The 23,472-nt window shown below is 42.2% G+C and overlaps 1 protein-coding gene across 1 annotated transcript in view; it reads left to right on the top strand.

The window, feature by feature from the left end:
- kif6 (kinesin family member 6) overlaps positions 1-23,472 on the top strand; it is a 238,135-nt gene that overhangs the window by 93,509 nt on the left and 121,154 nt on the right. The window contains exon 10 of the mRNA XM_073832589.1: positions 4,421-4,524. Coding sequence (XP_073688690.1) covers positions 4,421-4,524 — 104 coding nt within the window. The remainder of the gene's footprint in view (positions 1-4,420; positions 4,525-23,472) is intronic.

Here is a 23,472-nt window from a genome sequence, read left to right as displayed (position 1 = left end):
GTACTTGCTCAAGAATTAAATTGTTAATTTTTACACAAATCTTCCATACTGCACTGAAAAATTGTGATATATATATATAAATAAATAATTTTGAATACAAACCTTTGTTTATGTTAATATGGCTCTTCTGGATTTTAAAAGGAGTTAGAATCATATTACTGAAGCCACAATTTGGTGTCCTCCAACTGCTGTCTGGTTTAGGTCATCATAGCCCTTTCGGAGAAGAATAGATCCCACATCCCTTACCGCAATTCCATGATGACCTCTGTGCTTAGAGACAGTTTGGGCGGTAACTGTATGACCACCATGATCGCTACGGTGTCTGTGGAGAGGAGGAACACTGATGTACATCTTTTAACCTCAATTTAAACTTTTTCTGTGCATCAAAGACAATATATTTGTTTAAAATCTTCACACACTCTTGCACATCACTCTTTATCTCTTTTTTAAGGAGTCTATATCCACGTGTCGTTTTGCTCAGAGAGTGGCTTTGATTAAGAACGATGCTTTTCTCAATGAAGAACTGGATCCTGCTCTGGTGAGTCTGACATCTGACTTTATTTCTATACATCCTGTTAAATATCCTATTCCATTTATGGTAAAAAAAAAAAAAAAAAAAACACACACGCACGCATGCACGCACGCACGCACGCACGCACACACACACACAAAGTAGTAGTTCCATGCGAGCTGGAATTTCACATACATGCAAAAGAGCTGTGCTTCATGCATCACTGTACTATTGACAATGTGCAAATAGCCTTTTTTTCTGTGACTACAACTTCAAAGATTGAAAATGCTCAGGTGCACAGATGCACATCCGACACTAGGTAGCACTATAATAAGGCAATTTAGCTTTTGGATCATAACTCTGGAACCCTAGGGACTAGAAATATTTTCCCCGAGTCATTTAGTTAAGCCCTGCGGAATGTATGTCCTCATTTCCATCTATAACTTTTTTTCAGTAATTTAGATTTTTTTGAGAAACATACTTTTTCAAAGTACCATTAGAGTCCAGTCTTAAGCAAATTTTGCTCATGGCAGCTAGTGCTGTTATGTTTCAATGTAAATGTAAGGCTTTTCCTTCATACAGAATTGGCAGTTTAAGTACCTGGCACATTTTTGTGTTTGTTGCTACTTAGAATAACAAACAGCTGTTTCAAAAGAATGGGTATGTCACCCAACAAAGTTTTAAGAGTGAAACGGTATATATAAAAGGCTATGGAAATAAAAGTATCTTTTAAGTACCCTACATCAGATTGCAGGTTTCTAAACAGGCACAGCAATTTGTGCTTCCCAAATTTCCATAGAGCTACCTTGTGATACTTACCTGTGATTCCACAAACAATCTCCTAGTCATTGCCTTTTTATCCACAAATCAACTCCAAGTTATCTCCTGGTATAAAATTATTTGGATAGACCTGTGGAGTTCTAGAAGAATGTTATATGGAATGATTGGGCCAAACTGAACTTTCAGTTTTAGTTGGAAGTTCACTTCCAGAATAAAAATTTACTCACCTCCTCATCATACAAGATGTTGTAAGTAGGGCACGGAAGCAGAAGTAGAATCCATATGTGGATGTTTATTAGAGGCATAAGGCAGGCAGAGAGTCTGAACCAAAACATCTGTCCAATGAGGCAAACGTAGCAAAGGGGTAAATCCAAGAGACAGAAGTTGATATCAACAGACAGGGCAATACACAGAATATCAGTCCAGAACAATGATCAGAAAATCGCTTGGTGAGGCAGGTTAACTGGCAATACTTCACAGAGAGCAGGTGCACATGTGCTAGCTTATAAAGTTACCAAACAGGAAGTGGTCAGAGAAGAAGCAGAGGGAGCTGAGCACAGTCAGTACTTGAAGGCTCCCTCTGCTGGCTTGGCGTTACAGATGTTCATGTCTGTCTTTCTTCAGTCGTAAAGAAATAATGTTTTTTGAGGAAAATATTTCAGGATTTTTCTTGATATAGTGGACTTCTATGGTGCCCATGAGTTTGAACTTCCAAAATGCAGTTTAAATGCAGCTTCAAAGTGCTCTAAACAATCCTAGCTGAGGAAGCAGGGTCTTACCTAGCGAAATGATCAGTTATTTTCCAAAAATAAAAATTACAGTATCACACAGCTTTGTAATACTCATAGGAACGTCATAAGTGACTGTTTTGGAATTGTCTACATAGACAGCAACTCTCACTAATCAAATTCTGCACATTGGGAAGCACATGGGAGACTAGACACTTAATTGCAGTTAATTACAGTAGAGTTACTGGTTACATGTTACTGATGTCTCCAGTTTAGCATAAATACTAAGTTTTTTAGAGATTTTATGGATATTACCATATTCATCCTCATAAACATAAACACAAATAGCTTTTGCATATACAGCTTTCATTGTCTTAAGAACAAATCTGGTAGGGTGACCATACATGCCATTTTTGCCCGACACGTCCTGACAGCGATTTCTGTCAGGGATGTGAATGGAGGACCTAATCGCAGCGTGAGTGACAAGGGTTTGTTGACAAAACAGACTGATACAAGAGGGTAGATAGGTGCACAGGTGATACAACAGCAGCAACACAGTAAACAAAGAGACAGCTAGGGAAGACTACTGGACCAGCCTCAGACATCAACTGGCAGAATACTGTAGCAGCAGAGGGAGCGGCAAGCCCCGCAAAGTGGAGAGAACCGAGCTGAGCTCAGATACTTGTTGACCGCAAACTCTGAAGCAAGCCAGATGCCACCCAAGGAGAACCAGTGGGCAGTAACAAGTCAGGACAGAAACTCTAACACAACAAGACAAGACAGAATTAAAGCTGCAAGCAGCGATGAAAGGGCCCTCGCACCCGGGCTCACCGTCGACCAGTGGCTTTAGGAAAACAGCAAACATTGGGCAGTATGCTTTTAATATAGTAATATAGGAGAAATATATCAAAGTCATTTATTTGTGCCAAACTTCCTGCTGCCAGCTGGTAGCGCTATGCCTATAACTGATTATTGGCATGTAGATGTGTTTAGGCCAGCACTTTTATCAAACATATGAAGTTTGGTGCAGATTGACCTTGGTATGTTTGAGTTAGTGAAAGATATGATATATCCTGCTGCCAACAGGTGGCACTATGATAATATCTGAATGTTGGCCATTAGGTGTCTTCAGGCCAGGACTCTTACCAAACCTGTGAAGTTTGAGGCAGATCGGACATTTTATGGCTGAGTTATAACAACTTCTGTGTCCATGGCGAAACATCAAACTTTGTCACACTTCCAATGGCAAGTGACGAGTCCTACACAGTAATTTTTTTTCTTCTGTTAATTATGTTTATGCTTCACGAGAGATGTTTTGCGAAGTAATTATGTATCGTAAAAATTTACTAATGGCGTTTAGCCAAATATTTTGTAAAGATGTACTGAAATACCACATTTCAGTCGGAACAGATTATTTTCATACCCTGCTAGTGGTGCGATATAAAGCTTTTTATGAACGCATTTAGCACGGGCGACCGTGGAAAATCCACTGTGTACGGAAGCACGGGGCTTTTAGCCTATACCAACAAACATGGTAGAATATAGCATCCTTTTAGGTTTCGTAACGTTATACATGTTTTATCCGACACGTTCGTAGCTGCAGCTGTAACTAGAGCAGAGCTGGCAACTCGGATGACGAAACTCTACTGACTTTGTGATTAGTAGATAGCTGGAGGGTGGCGCCTCAGGCCAAAACACAACATGACAACATCAACATCAGTTGAGGGCTGCAACTTTCACTTTTAAATGACAATATCCTGGCCGGACCACTGCTGTCAGTGATATAAGTATTTGAAATGAACATGATTTCTTAATGTCTAGTGACATGTCAGGGCCATTTTATGATTAACTGAAATACATTTCTTACATACGGTTCCTTTAACATCACTAAGGCCTTTAGATTAGACTGACCAACTTTGGTGTTGATCTGTATAAATCTCTAGGAGGAGTTTGTTGCAGCGTAAAGCATGACACTTCCTGTTGCCAGCAGGTGGCGCTATGACTATAACTGAATATGGGCATGTAGATATCTTCAGGTCAGGAGTGTTATCACACATGTGAAGTTTGGGGCAGATCGGACATTGTATGCCTGAGTTATAGCAACTTCCTGTTTTATGGCGAAACATCGAAATTTGCCAGGCCGCCACGGACACGCCCTCCGACGAAAACTCTAGATCTTCGCAATTTAATGTCACAAAGGGCTTTAGAAAACATGAAAACAAAGCCTAAACAAATCCTGGCCAGGACATGTCCGGGAAAAATGGCACTTATGGTCACCCTACATCTGGTGCATTTACATATAGTTGTGTTGCAGAGCAGAATATATTCTACATCATTTTAAAAACAATGCATGTCAACACTTTTTTATGCTGCTAAAATGTTTATGTTGTATGTCTGGCAGCTGATTGTCAATTTAAAAAAGGAGATCCAGTCTTTGAAGGAAGAGCTGGCTCTGGTTACTGGAGAGCAAAGGAGTGGCAAGCTAACCCAAGAAGAGATCCAACAGTATGTACTTGCAATTCCTTACAATCCCTAACTTATCTTTTATAAAAATACAGTAGACTGGAAAATTACTAATAATGAATTGTGCTTGATAATGGCATTGTTTATGCGAATCTGTGATAGATCAGACTAAATTAATTGTTTAGTATTTGGTTTTTTTCAGTTGCAGCGGTGATGGAATTAACAGCACACTTAATTATGTTCTATAAATATAAAATATTATTATTAATTAACTTGACCTAGGTTAGTGTGGCAAAACATTTTAAATGTACTAGATGTGCTGATGATTAGATTTATTTTGCTGAATTGATTTATTGAATCAACAGTATTTACAGTATTTGTAGTTCAGTATACAGTATTTGATTAATTTACCTCAAACATGGCTTAACATTTATTATTGTATTTTATCGCTTCCTCTGTGACTCTTTTTTTTTCTTTTTTCACAAAAGTTAATGTTAGAAGTGTCTTTTTATATTTACATTTAGTCATTTAGCAGACACTTTTGTGTGACTTACAAATGAGGACAATGGAAGTTCTTCACCAGGTTTGCACACACTGCAGGAGGGATTTTGGCCCACTCCTCCATACAGATCTTCTCTAGATCTGTCAGGTTTCAGGGCTGTCGCCGAGCAACACGGAGTTTCAGCTCCCTCCAAAGATTTTCTATTGGATTTAGGTCTGGAGACTGGCTAGGCCACTCCAGAACCTTGATATGCTTCTTACGGAGCCACTCCTTGGTTTTCCTGGCTGTGTACTTTGGGTCATTGTCATGTTGGAAGACCCAGCCACGACCCATCTTTAATGCTCTGACTGAGGGAAGGAGGTTTTTGCCCAATATGTCACAATACATGGCCCCGTTCATCCTCTCCTTAATACAGTGCAGTCGTCCTGTCCCCTGTGCAGAAAAACACCCCCAGAGCATGATGCTTCCAGCCCCATGCTTCACTGTAGGTATGGTATTATTGGGATGATACTCATCATTCTTCTTCCTCCAAACACGGCAAATGGAGTTAAGACCAAAAAGTTCTATTTTGGTCTCATCTGACCACAGGACTTTCTCCCATGACTCCTCTGGATCATCCAGATGGTCCCTGGCAAACTTCAGATGGGCCTGGACATGGGCTGACTTAAGCAGGGAACCTTCCGTGCGATGCAAAAACCTCATTCCCTCAGTCAGAGCATTAAAGATGGGTCGTGACTGGGTCTTATAACAAATAAAAAGCACATTGAAATTAAACAGTTGTTAAGGAATTTTTCTCTAAGAAGGCATAATTGTGGTTCTACGGGTAAGTTAAAGCCCAACCACTCTTCAAGTATTCTTAGAATTTTATGCCAGAATGGCTGAACTAAAGAGCATTCCCAAATCATATGTAAATAAGTGCCCTCTTCTTCTTTACATTTCCAACATAGACTATTTCCAGCTATCCCCATCTTGTAAAGTCTATATGGTGTATAATAATCATTATGTACTATTTTGTAATGAATGAATTTTCCCCTAGCTTCCCTTGTGTTCTTACCCACATTAGATAGGATATCCAGCCAGTCATTATCAGGATATTAATCCCCAAATCCTTCTGCCATATTGTTTTCAGGTTATTACAAGTATCTGCAGTTACATTAAGCATCAATTTGTAACACATAGGACAGTTTGTGTTCCACATGGTAACTTAAGATACACAGGGTTATAACTTGCATTGAATTTGTTCTTAACACAGTGTCTGATCTGCAGATATTTCCAAAAATGTCCTTGGCCCACAATATTATATTTTTTTTCATCAATTCAGAATGTGACATAAAAATTCTATTCTCATACAGGTCCTTCTCAAAAAAATAGCATATTGTGATAAAGTTCATTATTTTCTGTAATGTACTGATAAACATTAGACTTTCATATATTTTAGATTAATTACACACATTTGAAAGTAGTTCTAGCCTTTTATTGTTTTAATATTGATGATTTTGGCATACAGCTCATGAAAACCCAAAATTCCTATCTCAAAAAATTAGCATATTTCATCCGACCAATAAAAGAAAAGTGTTTTTAATACAAAAAAAGTCAACCTTCAAATAATTATGTTCAGTTATGCACTCAATACTTGGTCGGGAATCCTTTTGCAGAAATGACTGCTTCAATGCGGCGTGGCATGGAGGCAATCAGCCTGTGGCACTGCTGAGGTGTTATGGAGGCCCAGGATGCTTCGATAGCAGCCTTAAGCTCATCAGATGGAAGCATGAAGTGCTCCAAAATCTCTTAACTGGTAAAATGTGTGCACATTCTGTCACAGTAACAACTAACAAGTAGGCTAATAAAAGAAAAAAACTTACTTGTGTAAATATCTCCTCTGCTGGTTCACGCCGTGTCTCATATAATGTTCATCTTCTGAAGTAAGTTTTATTCCTGACAGCCCGTCTTCTTCCAGAAAGGACTAACTTGAAAGAAATGAAACGGCTATCTCCTTTGTTTACCGTCATGTGGGCGTCTACTTTTGGCGCGGCGCCCTCACGTGGACGATTATAATATGAAAGACTGGAATAGCTCCTGGGCGTGATCTAATTAAAACTAATGAAGCAGACAGGAGAGACTGGACATCGTGTTGGTTTCATATGGATTACTTTATCACAGAATATTTGATTTCAATAAACCTTAATTCGTTTGAAAGTATAGATATCAAGCTTTCTCTAGATATATTGCTCATGTCTCTGTGTTGTGTATTGGCTGAGTTATAGTCTATTTTAATGACGCGTTTCTGAATGAAGATCACGGAGATCAACGCGGCAGACAGCACACCCTTTTTGTTTTCTGTATTTTGCAAAATCACAATATTTTTTTGGTTTTGTGAGTATATACAAATAAAAGTAGACCCTTTACAGATTCGATTGATGTACTGCTTTTATCTGTACAATCAGAAATGACCGAGTAATTGAAGTTCCTTTTGGGAAACTGCCATAAAACGCGTATCCACGTTTGTCGACCCCAGGGGGTTAAGAAGCCCAGATGGCGTGGCCCAGGGCTAATGGGGACAGTCCCCTCTGGTGAAGAGCAGTTAACACCTCATCATACGGTGCCCGTCTCTCCTCAGTGTCCTCAGGGGACCGCTTTGCCAGCCCTGCCACCTCTGGTGCTTCAGGGTGCAGCGGTCCCCAGCTAGCATATCTCTCAGTTACCACCCGACATCGTAGCGGTGTTGGGAGGCTCACGACCTCCACAGAGGTCCCTCGAACAGCTAACTGGGTGCCTTCCTGCCGGTCTCCGCTTCAGGATCCCGAGCTAGCCGTTCCTCTAACATCAGAGGTCAGTCTCGAGAGACTGATTCCCCTAGTAGACTCTTTGGCAGCATGGAAACTTCTGCCAAATGTGTCTCAATGGGTCCTGCAGACTGTAGAGAGGGGCTACCGCATTCAGTTCGGCTCCCCTCCTCCCTGCTTCAGTGGGGTCTTTCCCACTCTGGTGGGTCCCAAGCAGCCTCTGGTTATGGAACAGGAAGTAAACATTCTCCTGAGGAAGGAGGCCATTGAGGTGGTCCCTCCTCACACGAGAGCCTGGGTTCTACAGCTGGTACTTCATTGTTCTGAGGAGGGATGGGGGCCTGGTTCGAGGACTGCTTGCACTCTCACCCCACACTTTCACAGAGTGTATGGATGCAGTTCTGGCTCCTCTGTGACTCCGGGGCATCTGCATACTCAACTATATCAACATTTGGTTGATCTTAGCTCATTTTGAGCAGGTGGCAGTTCAACATCAACATTGTTCTGTCACACATGAAAGAGCTGGGGTTAAGACTAAACGTGTGCTTTCTCCATTACAGAGAACCACTTATCTGGGCGTGGTGTGGGATTTGATCATGTTGCAGGCACGTATGTCTCCTGCTCATGTCGTCTCGATCCTCATCACAGTCGTGAGAGTAAGAGAAGGCCAGTCACTCACTGCACAGCAGCTGTACAAACTGCTGGGTCTGATGGCAGCTGCCACCAACGTGATATCTTTTGGCGTGCTGTACATGAGACCACGTGATCTAGGTCACGTGGCGATCCCTTCGTGCCTCAGACATGTGGAGAAAGCCTTGGTTCTTGTTACAGGGCCCAGTGCTCGGAGTTCTTTGTCGTCGTGTTACGCTTGCGACAGATGCGTCCCTCACTGGCTGGAGAGCGGTCATGAGTGGCTGCTCAGCCCACGACCTTTGGCCCTGCACTCTCACCCCGCACTTTTGAGTGGTGTGTGGATGCAGCTCTGGCTCCTCTGCGATTCCAGAGCATCCGCATGCTCAACTATATCAACGATTAGTTGATTTTGGCTCAATTTGAGCAGTTAGCAGTTCAACATTGAGGTGTTGTTCTGTCATGGAAGAGTTGGGGTTAAGACTAAAAACGCCAAGTGTGCTTTCTCCATTATAGAGGACCACTTATCTGGGTGTGGTGTGAGATTCGTCCACAATGCAGGCACGAATGTCTCCTGCTCGTGTCGACTCGAGCAGTTCACATCCCTGGGCATCTCAACTTGGGAGCAAACATCCTGTCGAGGCAGGGGCGATTCCTTCACCCCCGCCCGGAGCTTGGAAGCTGTGGGTGTGGCCTCTGAGGGGGCCCAGCTCATTGCTTCCGGTCTCTCAACCGAGGTTGTGGAGACCATCCTCCATCCAGAACTCCCTCCACGAGGAAACTGTATGCCTTGAAGTGGAGACTCTTCACTTCTTGGTGCGGAGACCGACCCAGCTCGACCCAGTTAATTGCCCGGTTGGTACAGTGCTGGAGTTCCTGTAGGCCCGCCTCTCCGCAGGGTTGACCCACTCCATCCTGAAGGTTTACGTGACTCTCAGTGGGCACACACCCGTTTTTACATGTTTTCTTTGTGGTGCGATGAGGCTGAGGCCTCCAGTACGGCCTCCGTACTGCAGGCTTTCATCCTCCTCCCTTTCGGGAGCCCGGTCAACAGAAGCTTAATTGTATGTGTCCAGTGTGAGCACTGGACGCATACGTCCACAGAACTACCCTGTGGAGGAAGGCTGACCAACTCTTGGTCGGTTTCGGCCCTCCTAGGAGAGGCCATCCTGCTGCTTGCCTTCCATAAGCCGGTGGATTTTGGATGCCATCTCGGTAGCCCCATACTTCCGGCATCCCTGCAGCGCTTGCCTCTTCCAGAAGCTGACACTGTTCTTACCGCACATGCTTTTAAGCTTCCCGGTCGGTGACGTCATGACGCCCGTGACGTCTCGCGATTCCTTTGGACTGATTACACTCAGGATTCAGAGCGTGCTCACGCTGAAGGCGTTCCCATAGCATTTCGACGCAGCATCTCGTTCCCTACAGGGAACTAGTGTTACATACGTAACCTGAGACGTTTCTGTTCTATCTTGATCCAGTCCAAATCAGAGTCTGTCTCACTCCAATGTTTAGCCAGTTTGACCATTTCAAAAGAGAAGTTATACATCCTCACATCCGGTAATCCAAGGCCCCCTTTGTCCCCTGGGGAAACCACTTTACTCATTTTAATCCAAGGTCTTTTTCCTTCCCACAGAAAATCCTTGATAATTTTATCATATCTTTTGAAGATATAGTCTGGAATATTTACAGGTATCATCATGGATATATAATTAAACTGTGGAGCAATAACCATTTTGACAACATTCACTTTACCCCATAAAGAAAGTTTCAGCTGTTCCCATTTGTCCACATTATTTTTTATCTTTGACACCAGTGAGTCATAGTTTAACATCATTATATCTGTCACGGACTCAAAGACTGCAAGAAGGCCGATATTCACACAAACTCAGGATTTATTCAAGAAATATAGAAACAGGGTCAGTTTTCAACTGAACGCAATAAATCAGGAAATCTTCACAATATAAACACAGTCTTAACTTTGATCCGACTGTCCAGGGTGGATAACATTGTAGAGGAGGAATCCAGTAAGGAAGGTAAGTCTTTGAGTCCTCAGGGAGACAGGGAGACAGGCATGAAGCAGATGATAACATTGAGACGAGACACAGAATGAAGTAAGGTGCATGGTTTACAGTGGTGGTGATAGGGAACAGGTGTGCGTAATTAGAAGTCTGGTGACTTAGAACAGATGACTGTGGCTGGTGTGCTGGGATCCAAAGGGGCGTGGCTGGTGGCTCAGTGACAGTACCCCCACCTCCATGGGCGTCTCCTGACGCCCTTGACCGACGACGAGGACGGCCACGATTCCTAGGAGCAGGATGATTTGGACTGCTCTGATGGTACTCACTGAGTAAGGTTGGATCCAGGATATCATTACGAGGTACTCATGATCTTTCTATTAGGCCATATCCCTCCCAGTCAACCAGATATTATAGTTGATCGCCTCGTTGTCAGGAGTCCATGATCTCCTTTACCATGTAGGTGGACTCTTGGTGGTCGATTTCGGGAGGTGGAGGTGCTTCGTGCTCTGTGGAAGAAGGGAGAACAGGATCAGTGAAGGGTTTGAGTTGGGAGACATGAAAAGAAGGTGAGATACGGTAGTTGGGTGGTAGTTGGAGCTCATAAGTCACATCATTTATCTGCCTCGTGATGGGAAATGGACCGATGTAGCGAGGACTCAGCTTTTTGCTGGGCAGGCGAAGGCGGATGTCCCGTGTAGATAACCAGACCTGGTAATCAGGATGGTAAGTAGGTGTAGGTGTGTCTTCACACTGCATGCTGCAGGTGGACATGAGCTGAGTCCCAAACTCTCTCACTCTCCTTAAACCATTCGTTGATGGCTGGGACTTCAGACCTCTCTCCAGACCAGGGGAACAAAGATGGTTGTCTGCCTAGAACACATTGGAAAGGGGTTAGTCCAGTGGATTCTTGGCGGAGAGAGTTTTTGGCATATTCAGCCCAGGGGAGATACTGGCTCCACTGATCTTGTTGCGCATGACAGTATGTGCGCAAGTAGCATCCGATCTCCTGAATCTTTCGCTCCTTCTGGCCATTCCATTAAGAGTGGTATCCAGAGGACAAGCTGACAGTGACACCTAATAACTGAAAGAAGGCTTTCCATACCCTTGAGGTGAATTGGGGTCCTCTATCAGAGACGATGTCCTCGAGTAAGCAAAAGTGTTGGAATACGTTATTGAAGAGAGTGGTGGCACTGTCCAGAGCTGTAGGTAAACCTTTCAACGGTATCAGCTTGCATGAGTTGGAGAATCGGTCTACGACAACAAGTATAGTGGTGAAATCCTTTGAGTTGGGTAAATCGGTAGCAAAATTAATACCTATATGGGTCCAGGGTCCTTGAGGGATAGGTAGAGGCACCAACTTGCCCTCTGGCATTCTCCGAGGTGTTGTGGTGATTGCACAGACGGAGCATCCATTGATGTAACGTGTAACATCCTGCTGCATGCTGGGCCACCAGTATCTGCCTTGGAGGACTGAGAGAGTACGCTGGCTACCTGGATGCCCTGATCCCAGAGACGTGTGAACGGAATCCAGTAGGTGAAAACGGAGAGGAGTGGGTATGTATACCTTGTCAATAGGACACCCTGGAAGAGCAGGTTCCTTTTGGGTGGCTTGTGCGATCTCCTCATCCAATGCCCACAGGACAGGGCACAGGGCACACAAAGACAGTTGGAGGGAGCACGGGTTCAGGTTGTTCAGTGATGTGATCTGGAGAATACGGGACAAGGCATCAGCTTTAGTATTTTTGTGACCAGGTTGATAGGGCAGCTTAAACTGGAACCTAGTGAAAAACAATGTCCACCGGGCTTGTTGGTCATTAAATCTTTTGGCGTCCTTGAGGTATTGCAGGTTCTTATGGTCTGTAATGACTTCAAAAGAGTGTTTGGCCCCCTCCAACCAATGTCTCCATTCCTCTAGCACCAGTTTTATTGCTAGCAACTCCCTGTTACCGACATCGTAGTTCTGCTCCGCCAGGGATAGTTTCTTCGAGAAGAAAGCACATGGATGTAATTTGGGAGGATTACCCATTTACTGAGACAGGATAGCCCTTACTCCAACGGTCGAGGCATCTACCCCCACCACAAATGACCTCTCAGGATCTGGGTGAGTGAGGATAGGAGCTGAACAGAAGGATTCTTTGAGGTGATGGAAAGCTTCAACAGCGGCTGGATTCCAGGTGAGTTTGCAGGATGGACCTTTGAAGAGAAATGTTAGAGGGGCGGCTATATGACTGTATTGATGAATAAATCGACGGTAGAAGTTCGCAAACCCTAAGAACTGTTGTAGTTGTTTAACGGTTGTGGCCAGTTATGGACTGCGTCGACCTTCTTTTGGTCCATGGTGACCCCTTGCCAGCCATGGTCGTACCAGGACGACATCCACTGTAGCTGCTTCAAGCACCAGTAGAGAAATCTCCTGTTCATGATTCTCTGAGATGCAAAGTTTTAACGGAGGTGTGCACTTATCAACTCTTCCTCATTTCAACGGCTCTCCCTGTATGGTGATAATCTGGTAGATCTTGGGGTTGTGAACGGGCTCAATCTGGAGAGCCTTTACGAGGTTAGATGACATAAAGTTACTGGAGGATCCAGAGTCCAAGAGAATGTTTACTAGAACAGATCATTGTGACAATTTTAAAATATTGGAACTGTTGATAATAAGCAGGATAATGGAATTAATATGGATGTGACTCACCCTTGGAAGTGCAGGATGGATGGGACAGGAGCTGATGATATGTCCAGGATCACCACAGTACAGGCATAAGGGAAGTTGTCTGCTTCTACTCCTTTCCATAGCTGACAGATGATAATGGTCAGTCTGCATGGGTTCTGGTGGTGAAACTGCAGAGCTGAATGAGGTGTCAGATGAGGTGGCTGCTTTTTAGTACAGCATGCAGATGTTGCGATATTACCGTAGCTTTCTGCATAAAACTCTCCAATCCCATGGTGTTGTCATAGATGACCATCTGCTGTTGAAACTGGGGGTTGAGACCGCGACGATAAGCAGACAGCAGTGCCGTCTCATTCCAGCCACTAGTAGCTGCTAGAGTGTGGAATCGAAGAGTATACTGGTGAAGCGACAGATCGGCTTGCCATAGCTGGAAGAGTTCCTCAGATGTAGACAATGCAGAAGTGCATGTACCAAACACCGCTCTGAAATGAGTGACAAACAGGTCTAGAGACTGCAGATCTGGATTAGTGGGGCTCCACACGGATTCCGCCCACTGTTGTGCTTGTCCAGTCAGCAGAGATATGATAAATGCAATCTTTGCCCGTTCTGTCGGAAACTGTTGGGGAAGCATCTCAAAATACAGTGAACACTGTAACAGGAATCCATTGCATTCTGACACCTCACCGGAATATGGAGCTGGTTTGGCGATGGAACATGCAGAGGCAGACAGGGATGATGTGACTGGCGGAGCTTGTAAGGGCGATCGTAGCAGATGAGTGAACTCTTATAACGTGATCGGGTTTTCCGGTGCTGGTGATTCCATCCTCTGAATTATCTCAATGGTCTGGTCTTCTGTCACGGACTCAAAGACTGCAAGAAGGCGGATACCCACACAAACTCAGGATTTATTCAAGAAATATAGAAACAGGGTCAGTTTTCAACTGAATGTAATAAATTATGAAATCCTCACAATATAAACACAGTCTTAAATTTGATTCAGTTGTCCAGGGTGGATAACATTGTAGAGGAGAAATCCATTAAGGAAGGTAGGTCTTTGAGTCCTCAGGGAGACAGACATGAAGCAGATGATAACATTGAGACCAGACACGGAATTAAGTGAGGTGCGTAGTTTTATGCAGTGGTGGTGATAGGGAACAGGTGTGCGTAATTAGAAGTCTGGTGACTTAGAACGGATGACTGTGGCTGGTGTGCTGGGATCCAAAGGGGGCATGGCTGGTGGCTCTGTGACAATATCTCCCAAATTCTGAGTTAGTTTAACCTCAAGGTACTTCATACCTTTTGGAATCCATTTAAAGCCAAATTGGATCACTGTATGAGAATGACATGTTCTAGATATTGGCGTAGCCTCAGATTTCTCCCGGTTTATTTTGCATTCATTTGATACATTTGAATATTACTGAATAATTCTCATTAATGGAGGTAAAGATTTGAGAGGGTAACAAGATAACCATAAAATATCATCTGCACATAGCATTAATTTGTGTTCCATCCCCTTTACTCCTATAATGTTTGGGTCTGCCCTAATCATAATGGCCAAAGGCTCTAAAACTATTGTGAATAATAACGGGGACAATGGGCATCCCTGACGAGTGCCCTTTGAAATCATAAAAAAGTCAGGCCATTTGTCATCACTGCCGCTCTAGGATTCTTATATAATAAACTAACCCATGTCCTAAAAGAATGTCCAAACCCGAAATTTGACAGGGCTGCAGTCAAAAAGCCCCACTCTACCCTGTCGAAAGCCTTTTCGGCATCTAAGGATATAGCTGCGATTGGGATGTTCTCTGAAGCGTTTAGCCACATCAGATGAATTAGCCTCCTCACATTATCAGCTGAAGACCTTCTTGGTCCTTGTGAATTATACCTGGTAGAACCTTCACCAGCCGTGAAGCCAGAATTTTTGGCAACACCTTACAGTCCACATTAATAAGGCTTACTGTTCTAAAATGAGCAGGATCTGTTAAATTCCTATCCTTTTTAAGTATCAGTGTTATTAATGCTTCCATAAAAGTACTAGGTAATACTTCAGCTTCATACGCTTCTGTACAGACTTCTGTTAAAACCGGAGCCAATATGTCTACATACTTTTTGTAGTATTCTGATTGAAGCCCGTCTGCCCCCGGGTGATTTGCCTGGGTTAATAGAGGTTATTGCAGCTTTGACCTCTTCTTGTGTAATAGGAACATCTAGAGACTCTGATTACAAGGCATCTAATTTAGGTAACTTTATATTTAAATTATTAAATATTTAAAATTTCCTTCATCCGAAGCACCTGAAGATGTATACAGGTATGTGCCACAAAATTAGAATACCAAGGGAAAGTCCATTTATTTCAATAATTTGTTTCAAAAAGTGAAACTTGCATGTTATATTAGTTCACTACACACAAAGTTAAATATTTCAAGCCTTTATTTGTTTCAATTTTAATGATTATGGATTAAAGATAAAAAAAAAAATCCAGTATTTCACAAAATTAGAATATCATGACAAAGTTCAACATTGTAGGCTCCCTGTGTCCCAATCTAGTCAGCTAATTAACACAAAACACTTGCAAAGGTTTCCTCAGCCTTTAAATTGTCTCAGTCTGGCTTAGTAGGCTTCAGAATCATGGGGAAGACTGCTGACTTGACTGTTGTGCAGAAGACCATCATTGACACCCTCCATAAGGAGGAAAAGTCTCAAAAGGCAATTGCAAAAGAAGCAGGATGCTCACAGAGCGCAGTATCAAAGTATATAAACAGAGTGTTAAGAGGATGTGATTACGTAATGTGACTAATGAAGACACAAGCACAAGGCACAAAAGTCAAGCTGCTTAAAATCCAGTGTGAAGTTTCCACAGTCAGTGATGGTTTGGAGAGCCATGTCATCTGTTGGTGTGGGTCCATTGTCTTTTATCAAGTCCACAGTCAACACAGCTGTCTACCACAAAATATTTTGGAGCACTTCATGCTTCCTGCTGCCGACAAGCTTTTTGGAGATGATGGTTTTATTTTCCAGCAGGATTTGGCATCTGCCCACAAAGCCAAAATTACCAGTACCTGGTTTAATAGCCAACTGTACTTGATTGGCCGGCAAACTCGCCTGACTTAAACCCCATTGAAAATCTATGGGGTATTGTTAAAAGGAAGATGAGGGAATGGAGAGCCCGAAATGCAAACAAGCTGAAGACCAATATCAAAGCAACTTGGACTACCATATTACTTCAACTGTGTCAAAGGCTGATTGCCTCCATGCCACGCCGCCTTGATGCTGTAATTAGTGCAAAAGGAGGCCCAACAAAGTTCTGAGGACATAATACAGTATATTAACACACTTTTCAGAAGGCCAACATGTGTTTAAGATCCTTTTTTTATTGGTCACATGAAACATTTTAATTTTGTGAAATACTGGATTTTTTTTTTCTTTAATCCATAATCATCAAAATTGAAACAAATAAAGGCTTGAAATATTTCACTTTGTGTGTAGTGAACTAATATAACATACAAGTTTCACTATTTGAATCAAATGATGTTATATTTACAAAGTTCGGGAGGAGTACGTCAGGTACTTAGTTTAATTAACACAAGAGGAACGCACTCAAGTTAATCTACGTCAGGTATAAATTAGTGGTGGGCATAGATTATTTTTTTTTAATCTAGATTAATCTCACTGTAATCTTGGAATTAATCTAGATTAAAATGGCTATTTTGAATTCTGCCGAAGGCATTCAGAATATGTGTGCTACCCAAATAATGACTAAAAGTAAGTCTTTGAGAACGGGTTTCTCAAGCCAGGTGACGCATTAGACCAGGGGCTCATCTCCTGTTTCCAAAATGCATCACAAACTGCTTGACAATTGCATTTACAACACAATTAACTATACAAACTTGTGAAACCAACTGTTCCTACACTGCATGTACTTCTGCGTAAAAGGCTGCGCGACGTGCGCGTTGCAGTTAAATACACAGACGCGCACGGGCATGGATATATGCGTGCATAATCTTTGGTTAAACTGCGTTGCTTTTAGAAGCGTCAATTCAGTTGTTGCATATAGTTTAATGTCTTTATTTCGGGATTATCAAAGTAAATTATAACTCAAATTTGAGATTTTACTGGGGCACAGCAGATTTTCACTGGGGCACATGCCCCAGTAAAAAGGGTCTAGCAACGCCCTTGTCCTGAAGCAAACCCGGTGGCTTCATAGCTGCATCCATGTTAGCACGTCTCGTTTGATGTGGTAATTTCACAGTAGGCATACACACAGGTTCGAAGACTCGTTCTCGCCCCCTACAGTACAATTCGGCTAGGTATACATCCGCGCTAAAATATCAAGGTGAAAGTCATCATAGCTTGCGTAGTATAGACCCAGCTCCCAACCCAACTTTGAGTATAGATTAATGGCAATATTTTTTTTTTATCGCCCGATAAGAGTCTCACGTTAACGCAGCACATTAACGCTGATAACGGCCCACCACTAGTATAAATACAGCTGACTTACCTCTACCCATTTGACATTTTATCAGCATCCCTCCACCACCCCATCTCCTCACTCCGAGTTCTTTCTACACATATACGGAGGGGGGGTACTCTAGGTTCGGGCCATTCCCGAGCTTGGAGCCCTTCCCTGGACAGCACGCCAAACACGCTTTACATACTTCAGCTAATTATATGTAAGTGCAAACTCATGAAATTATTGAAATAAATGGACTTTCCCTCTATATTCTAATTTGTTGGTACATACCTATATTATTATCATTTTCTTTTCTTTTTTAGGGCCCGAGCACTGTAGTCTGATATGGTTTTCAGAAGTGGGTGTGGCAAAATGGCTTGATAGCACCACCTATAAAATTTCAACGGAGTGCGCCTCGAGCTACGTTTCACGTACACGTACGAAACTCAGTACACACATGTAACACACCAATACCTACAAAAAAGTCTCCTGGTGCAACATCCGAAACCCAACAGGGAGTTGGAATATTCAAGAATATTGAATTTCCTGTACGATTTTTGTGCAGTTTTTGCCATTTTCAGGCCTCGTACTTTAACAAACTCCTCCTACAGTTTTTATCCGATCATCTTCAAATTTGCTGAGTGTCATCATAAGGCCTTTGCGATGCTAAATTGCGAAGATCTAGAGTTTTCGTCGAAGGGCGTGTCCCTGGTGGCCTGACAAATTTTGATGTTTCGCCATGAAAAAGGAAGTTGCTATAAGTCAGGCAAACAATGTCTGATCTGCCTCAAACTTCACGTTTGATAACAGTCCAGTCCTGAACACACGTCAGTGCCCATATTCAGTTATAGTCATAGCGCCACCTGCTGACAGCAGGAAGTGATATGTTTAACACTGTTACGGACTCCTAGCAATATATTGAAAAGCGTTAAGTCTTAAATAGGCTAGCAACATGCTAGAAACATGCTAAAACATGCTAGCAACACTTAGCTAAGAGCTAAAGCATGTTATTAATACAAAGACAAAAGGAAATTGCTGTAACTCATGCATATAATGTCCAATCTGCCCCAAATTTAACATGCAACATGCTGCAAATACAGCATGCTAGCAACACTTAGCTAATATGCTAAAGCATGCTAATAATACAATGAAACTGAAAATTACTCAGGCATGCAATGTCCAATCTGCCCCAAAATTAACATATTTGATAAGGCCTGGCCTGAACACATTAACATGCCAATATTCGGTTATAGTCATAGTGCCACCTGCTGACAACAGGAAGTGACATGTTTAATGCTGTTATGGATGCCTAGCAACATATTAAAAAGTATAAACAAGTGTTAAAAAGGGTAGCATCAAGCTAGAAATATGCTAAAACATATTAGCAACACTTAGCTCTAAGTTCTAAAGTATGCTATTAATGCAATGAAACAGGAAGTTACTGTAACTCAGGCATGCAATGTCCCATCTGCCTCAAACTTAACATGTTTGATAAGTGTCCTGGCCTGAACACATGCCCATACCAATATTCAGTTATTGTCATAGCGCCACCTACTGTCAACAGGAAGTTTCGCACTGTGATACACTATTAGCAACACAGTAAAATAAGACATTGAGTGCTAAACTTGCTAAAAACACGCTCAAACATGCTAGCAACACTTACTAAGTGCTAAAGCATGTTTTTAAAGCCATGAAAGATGAAGTTGTTGTAATTCATGCAAACAATGTCCAATCTGCTCTGAACTTCACATGTTTGATAAGAGTCCTGGCCTGAAGATTTCTACATGCCCATGTTTGGTTATAGTCGTAGCACCACCTGCTGGCAACCGGAAGTGACGTGTTTAACACTGTGGTGGACTATTAAAAGCATGGCAAAATATGTCATTTTGTGCTAAACATGCTAGAAACATGCTAGCAGCACATGTTAATGCATGCTATTAATGCCATGAAAAAGGAATTTGTTGTAACTCATGCATGCAGTGTCCAATCTGCCCCAAACTTCACTTGTTTTGAAGGTCTGGAATTCATGGCAGCTTTCATTGGCCAAGGCCCGCCCATAAGGCCATTTGACCGACATGTCAAACAACCAATCACAGTTTGTTTCGTTCAGCGTCACATTTCGGTACGTGGAAATGCCCCCACAACAACAGACCGGCATGCAACAAGTCAGTCATTGAAATAACCAGCATTGAAAGTTAAATAAGAAGAGAGAGAACAAGCAGTAAGTCAGTAATTTGTTCGCGAACGTCGCAAATGTGTATAACAACAATGCTGTCTGCATAAGCACATTTTAGCAAAACGCAGAGTTAATTAGTCTGCGCTTTGTTTCCCGGCGGACCGAAAATAAACGTGACACTCGTGTCTTTCGGAAATCCAATCAAATTCAGCTAATCAGATGACGACTTCGACATTCCTGAAGTGTTTCCAGTTAAGTGTACTATATGCATCAGACGTTTAGCCAGCGTTCCGTGGGCGTGTCGTCTGAGACTAGTGCTCATATTCAGTTATACTCATAGCGCCACCTGCTGGCAGCAGGAAGTTTGGCACATCTAAACGACTTTGACATGTTCCTCCTAAATTTACTATGAGAAAAGCATAGTGCCCACCATTCGCCACCGGTCGGCGGTGAGCCCGGGTGCGAGGGCCCATACATCGCTGCTTGCAGCTTTATTATTTTGTGAATGTATTTTTGTTAAGGTAATTTTTCATTCAAATAAATGTATAACTATTGGAAGCATATACAGACCACCCTCTTCACCAGTGGAGTCCTTTAATTGTTATCTACCATCAATTCTATTTTTGATAAAAATGAAATAATATTGCTTGGTGATTTTAACAATAATAGGTTGTATAAATCATCTGATAAAGAAAAAATATATATTTAATAGTTTACATCTTACACAATTAATCACTCAGCCTACTAGAGTAACTGCTCAATCACAATCCCTTCTTGATTGAATACTTGTTTCACATCCAAATAGATTTTTAAAGGAGAACTCCGGTGTGATATTGACCTAAAGTGTATTGAATCATGATACCGAGTGTGAACGTACCTTGCATATCTCATCTCGGTTTGTGTCCAGCTGTCCGAAATCTGGGGTCAGTTAGCCGATGCTCACAACAGGTTGTCAATGAAAGTCAACAGGGCATCGGAATAGCCATGTAAATAAATCACTGTTTTACGCCATTTACGAGGCACAAAGTAGCTCCACACTTCATTGGTAGACTTCCAAGGGCCCTGACATTTAAAACGAGACATTGAGAACTCAGAAAAAGCACCGGTAGTTTATTTACAAGAAGATTTATACAGACAGTAACTGGAAGAGAAAATCCGGTCGCCGCCATCTTGAACTTAGTCACGATAAGTCAAGTGTCGAGCACCAAGGAATTTATCAGGTTATCAACGTATCAGGTTGTAGTTTCCTTCGTGCTCGACACTCGACTTATCGTGACTACATTTAAGATGGCGGCGACCGGTCTGTTCCTGGCGGAAGATGTCTGTATAAATCTACTTGTAAATAAACTACCGGTGCTTTTTCTGAGTTCTCAATGTCTCGTTTTAAATGTCAGGGCCCTTGGAAGTCTACCAATGAAGTGTGGAGCTACTTTGTGCCTCGTAAATGGCGTAAAACAGTGATTTATTTACATGGCTATTCCGATGCCCTGTTGACTCTCATTGACAACCTGTTGTGAGCATCGGCTAACTGACCCCAGATTTCGGACAGCAGGACACAAACCGAGATGAAATATGCAAGGTACGTTCACACTCGGTATCATGATTCAATACACTTTAGGTCAATATCACACCGGAGTTCTCCTTTAAGGGCAGGTGTAATACTCTATTATATTTTGTATATGGAAACTTAAATTACCTAAAACCCCTCCTAAATTAATTGAAATCAGATAATGAAAAAAATAATAATTTAGATGCATTTATTAATGATTTGATTTCTATTAACTGGGATAGATAGTATTTAATTCCAGATGCCCGACAGCCCCACTAGAGGGCACTCCAATATGGACCTTTTTATGTTATGTGTTGTCTCAACCTACCATGTATTTCCCTTGTTTCTGTCTCATGTTCTCATTGGTTCTCCTGCTCCATGTCTCTGTCTCCCATTGGTTGTTTCTGTCATGTGACCCCTAGTGTTTGGTATATAGCCTGTCCCTTCCCCCTCTGTGTTCACGGATCGTTGTTTAGCTTTGCTGTTTCCTGTGTTTATCGTGTTTTTCGGATCTTGGACTGTTTATTCGTTTATTGATTCTTGCCGCCTGCCCCTGACCATTTCGCATGTTTATTGGATTATTCTTCTGGACTTTCTTGGATGTACTGTTTGCTGTCTCTGACCTCGCCTGTTCGACCACGTCTTTTAAATAAAAGCTTGCATTTGGATCCACCTCCTACTCCCTTTTGTAACAGACATATTAATCATATTCTATGTAAAATCAATTTTGGAATTAGCACATTACATCGATCTAGAAATTGTTTTTCATATAGTGTTCGTGTCCTTATATTTCCAATTTTTGATTATTGTGATTTATCAGTCAGCATCAAAATTAGATCTTGCTCCACTTAACACAGTATATAATAGACTTTGCAAATTTGTTTTGAGATGTTCTTTTTATACTCATCATTGTATAATGTATGATTCACTCCAGTGGCCGTCTTTGCACATTAGAAGGCATATTAATTGGCTTCAATTTCTTTTTAAATGTATTTATTTCAATTATCCTAGTTATTTACAACATTTTGTACCTTTTTCTTCAAACTTTCAAGTTAGGCATTCTCTTCAGACTTATTAAAAAAAAAAACTATTGGTAAAAGATATTTTATGTTTAAAGCTCCTATTGACTGGAATAATTTACCTGCTGATATTCAAACTATTACATCTTTTAAGCAACCTAGGTGAAATTGAGCGTAGGTTACATCGAATGATGCCATGTGGGGTATGTGTTGTGTCACGAACCATGCTGAGGTTAAGAGTGAGGAGGAAGTAATTTTAGGTGTGCAGTTGAGTAACCAGCACATGATCAGTGGAGCAGTGTCATGTGTAAATAAGTTCCAGTTGGTTGCCTGATTTGTGAGTAGCCGTAGTTAACACTCTCTTGAGAACAAAAGAGGCAAGCAGAGTGTGGAAGTCTGTAGCCTGAGGTTTATCTAGGTGGATGTTGAAGTCTCCAAACATAACTAGGGAAATACCATCCTCAGAGGAGCACATGTAATTCATCCCAAAAGTTACCTTGTGGTCCTGGGGGTCAATAAACAACTACCAAATGGATTTTAAAAGGTTGGGTAATTGTGGTTAAATGGGATTCAAAGGTGCTGTTGATACCCAGAAAGGGTAAAGGAATACATTTCCAATCAGTAGAGATAAGCAGACCAGTGCCCCCACCTCTTCCAGTCAGACAGGGAGTGTGGGAAAATGAGAAATTATTGGAGAGTGCTGCATGAGTAGTGTCCTCTGTTTGGTTTAAGGCCTCTGTCAGGGCCATAATGTTTAGCCTTGAATGAATAGTATTAAATGTAATGAAATCTGTGCACCCATAGTGCATCCTGCTGCCATCTTTTTCTCAGGTAAAACCACACACATGCACCTGGCCTGACTGAAAAGAAAACATAATTCTTTAGACCAGGCAAAATTCTTCCATTGGTCCATGGTCCAGTTCTGATGTTCATGTGCACATTGTAGGTGCTTTCAGCAGCAGACAGGGGTATTAGGCATAATGGACATTCTGTCCAGTCAGCAGTCCCATATGCAGCAAACTATGATGCACTTTCTTTTCTGAAACCTTTTTATCTTTTTATCCAAGTTTTTCAGCAATTTGAGCCATTACCAGGGGAAGTAGGGGTGCTGAGGGTGCTGCAGTCCTCCCTGGCGTATAGCCTGAGAAAAAATGTGGGGCTGGGGGGTGCGGTCTTAAAAATAAATCAGTGA

Source organism: Garra rufa, unplaced genomic scaffold (assembly GCF_049309525.1).
Source record: "Garra rufa unplaced genomic scaffold, GarRuf1.0 hap1_unplaced_004, whole genome shotgun sequence".
Taxonomy (NCBI): Eukaryota; Metazoa; Chordata; class Actinopteri; order Cypriniformes; family Cyprinidae; genus Garra; species Garra rufa.
Note: the sequence above shows the minus strand (reverse complement) of the source record. Positions and strands in the feature narration are given on the sequence as shown.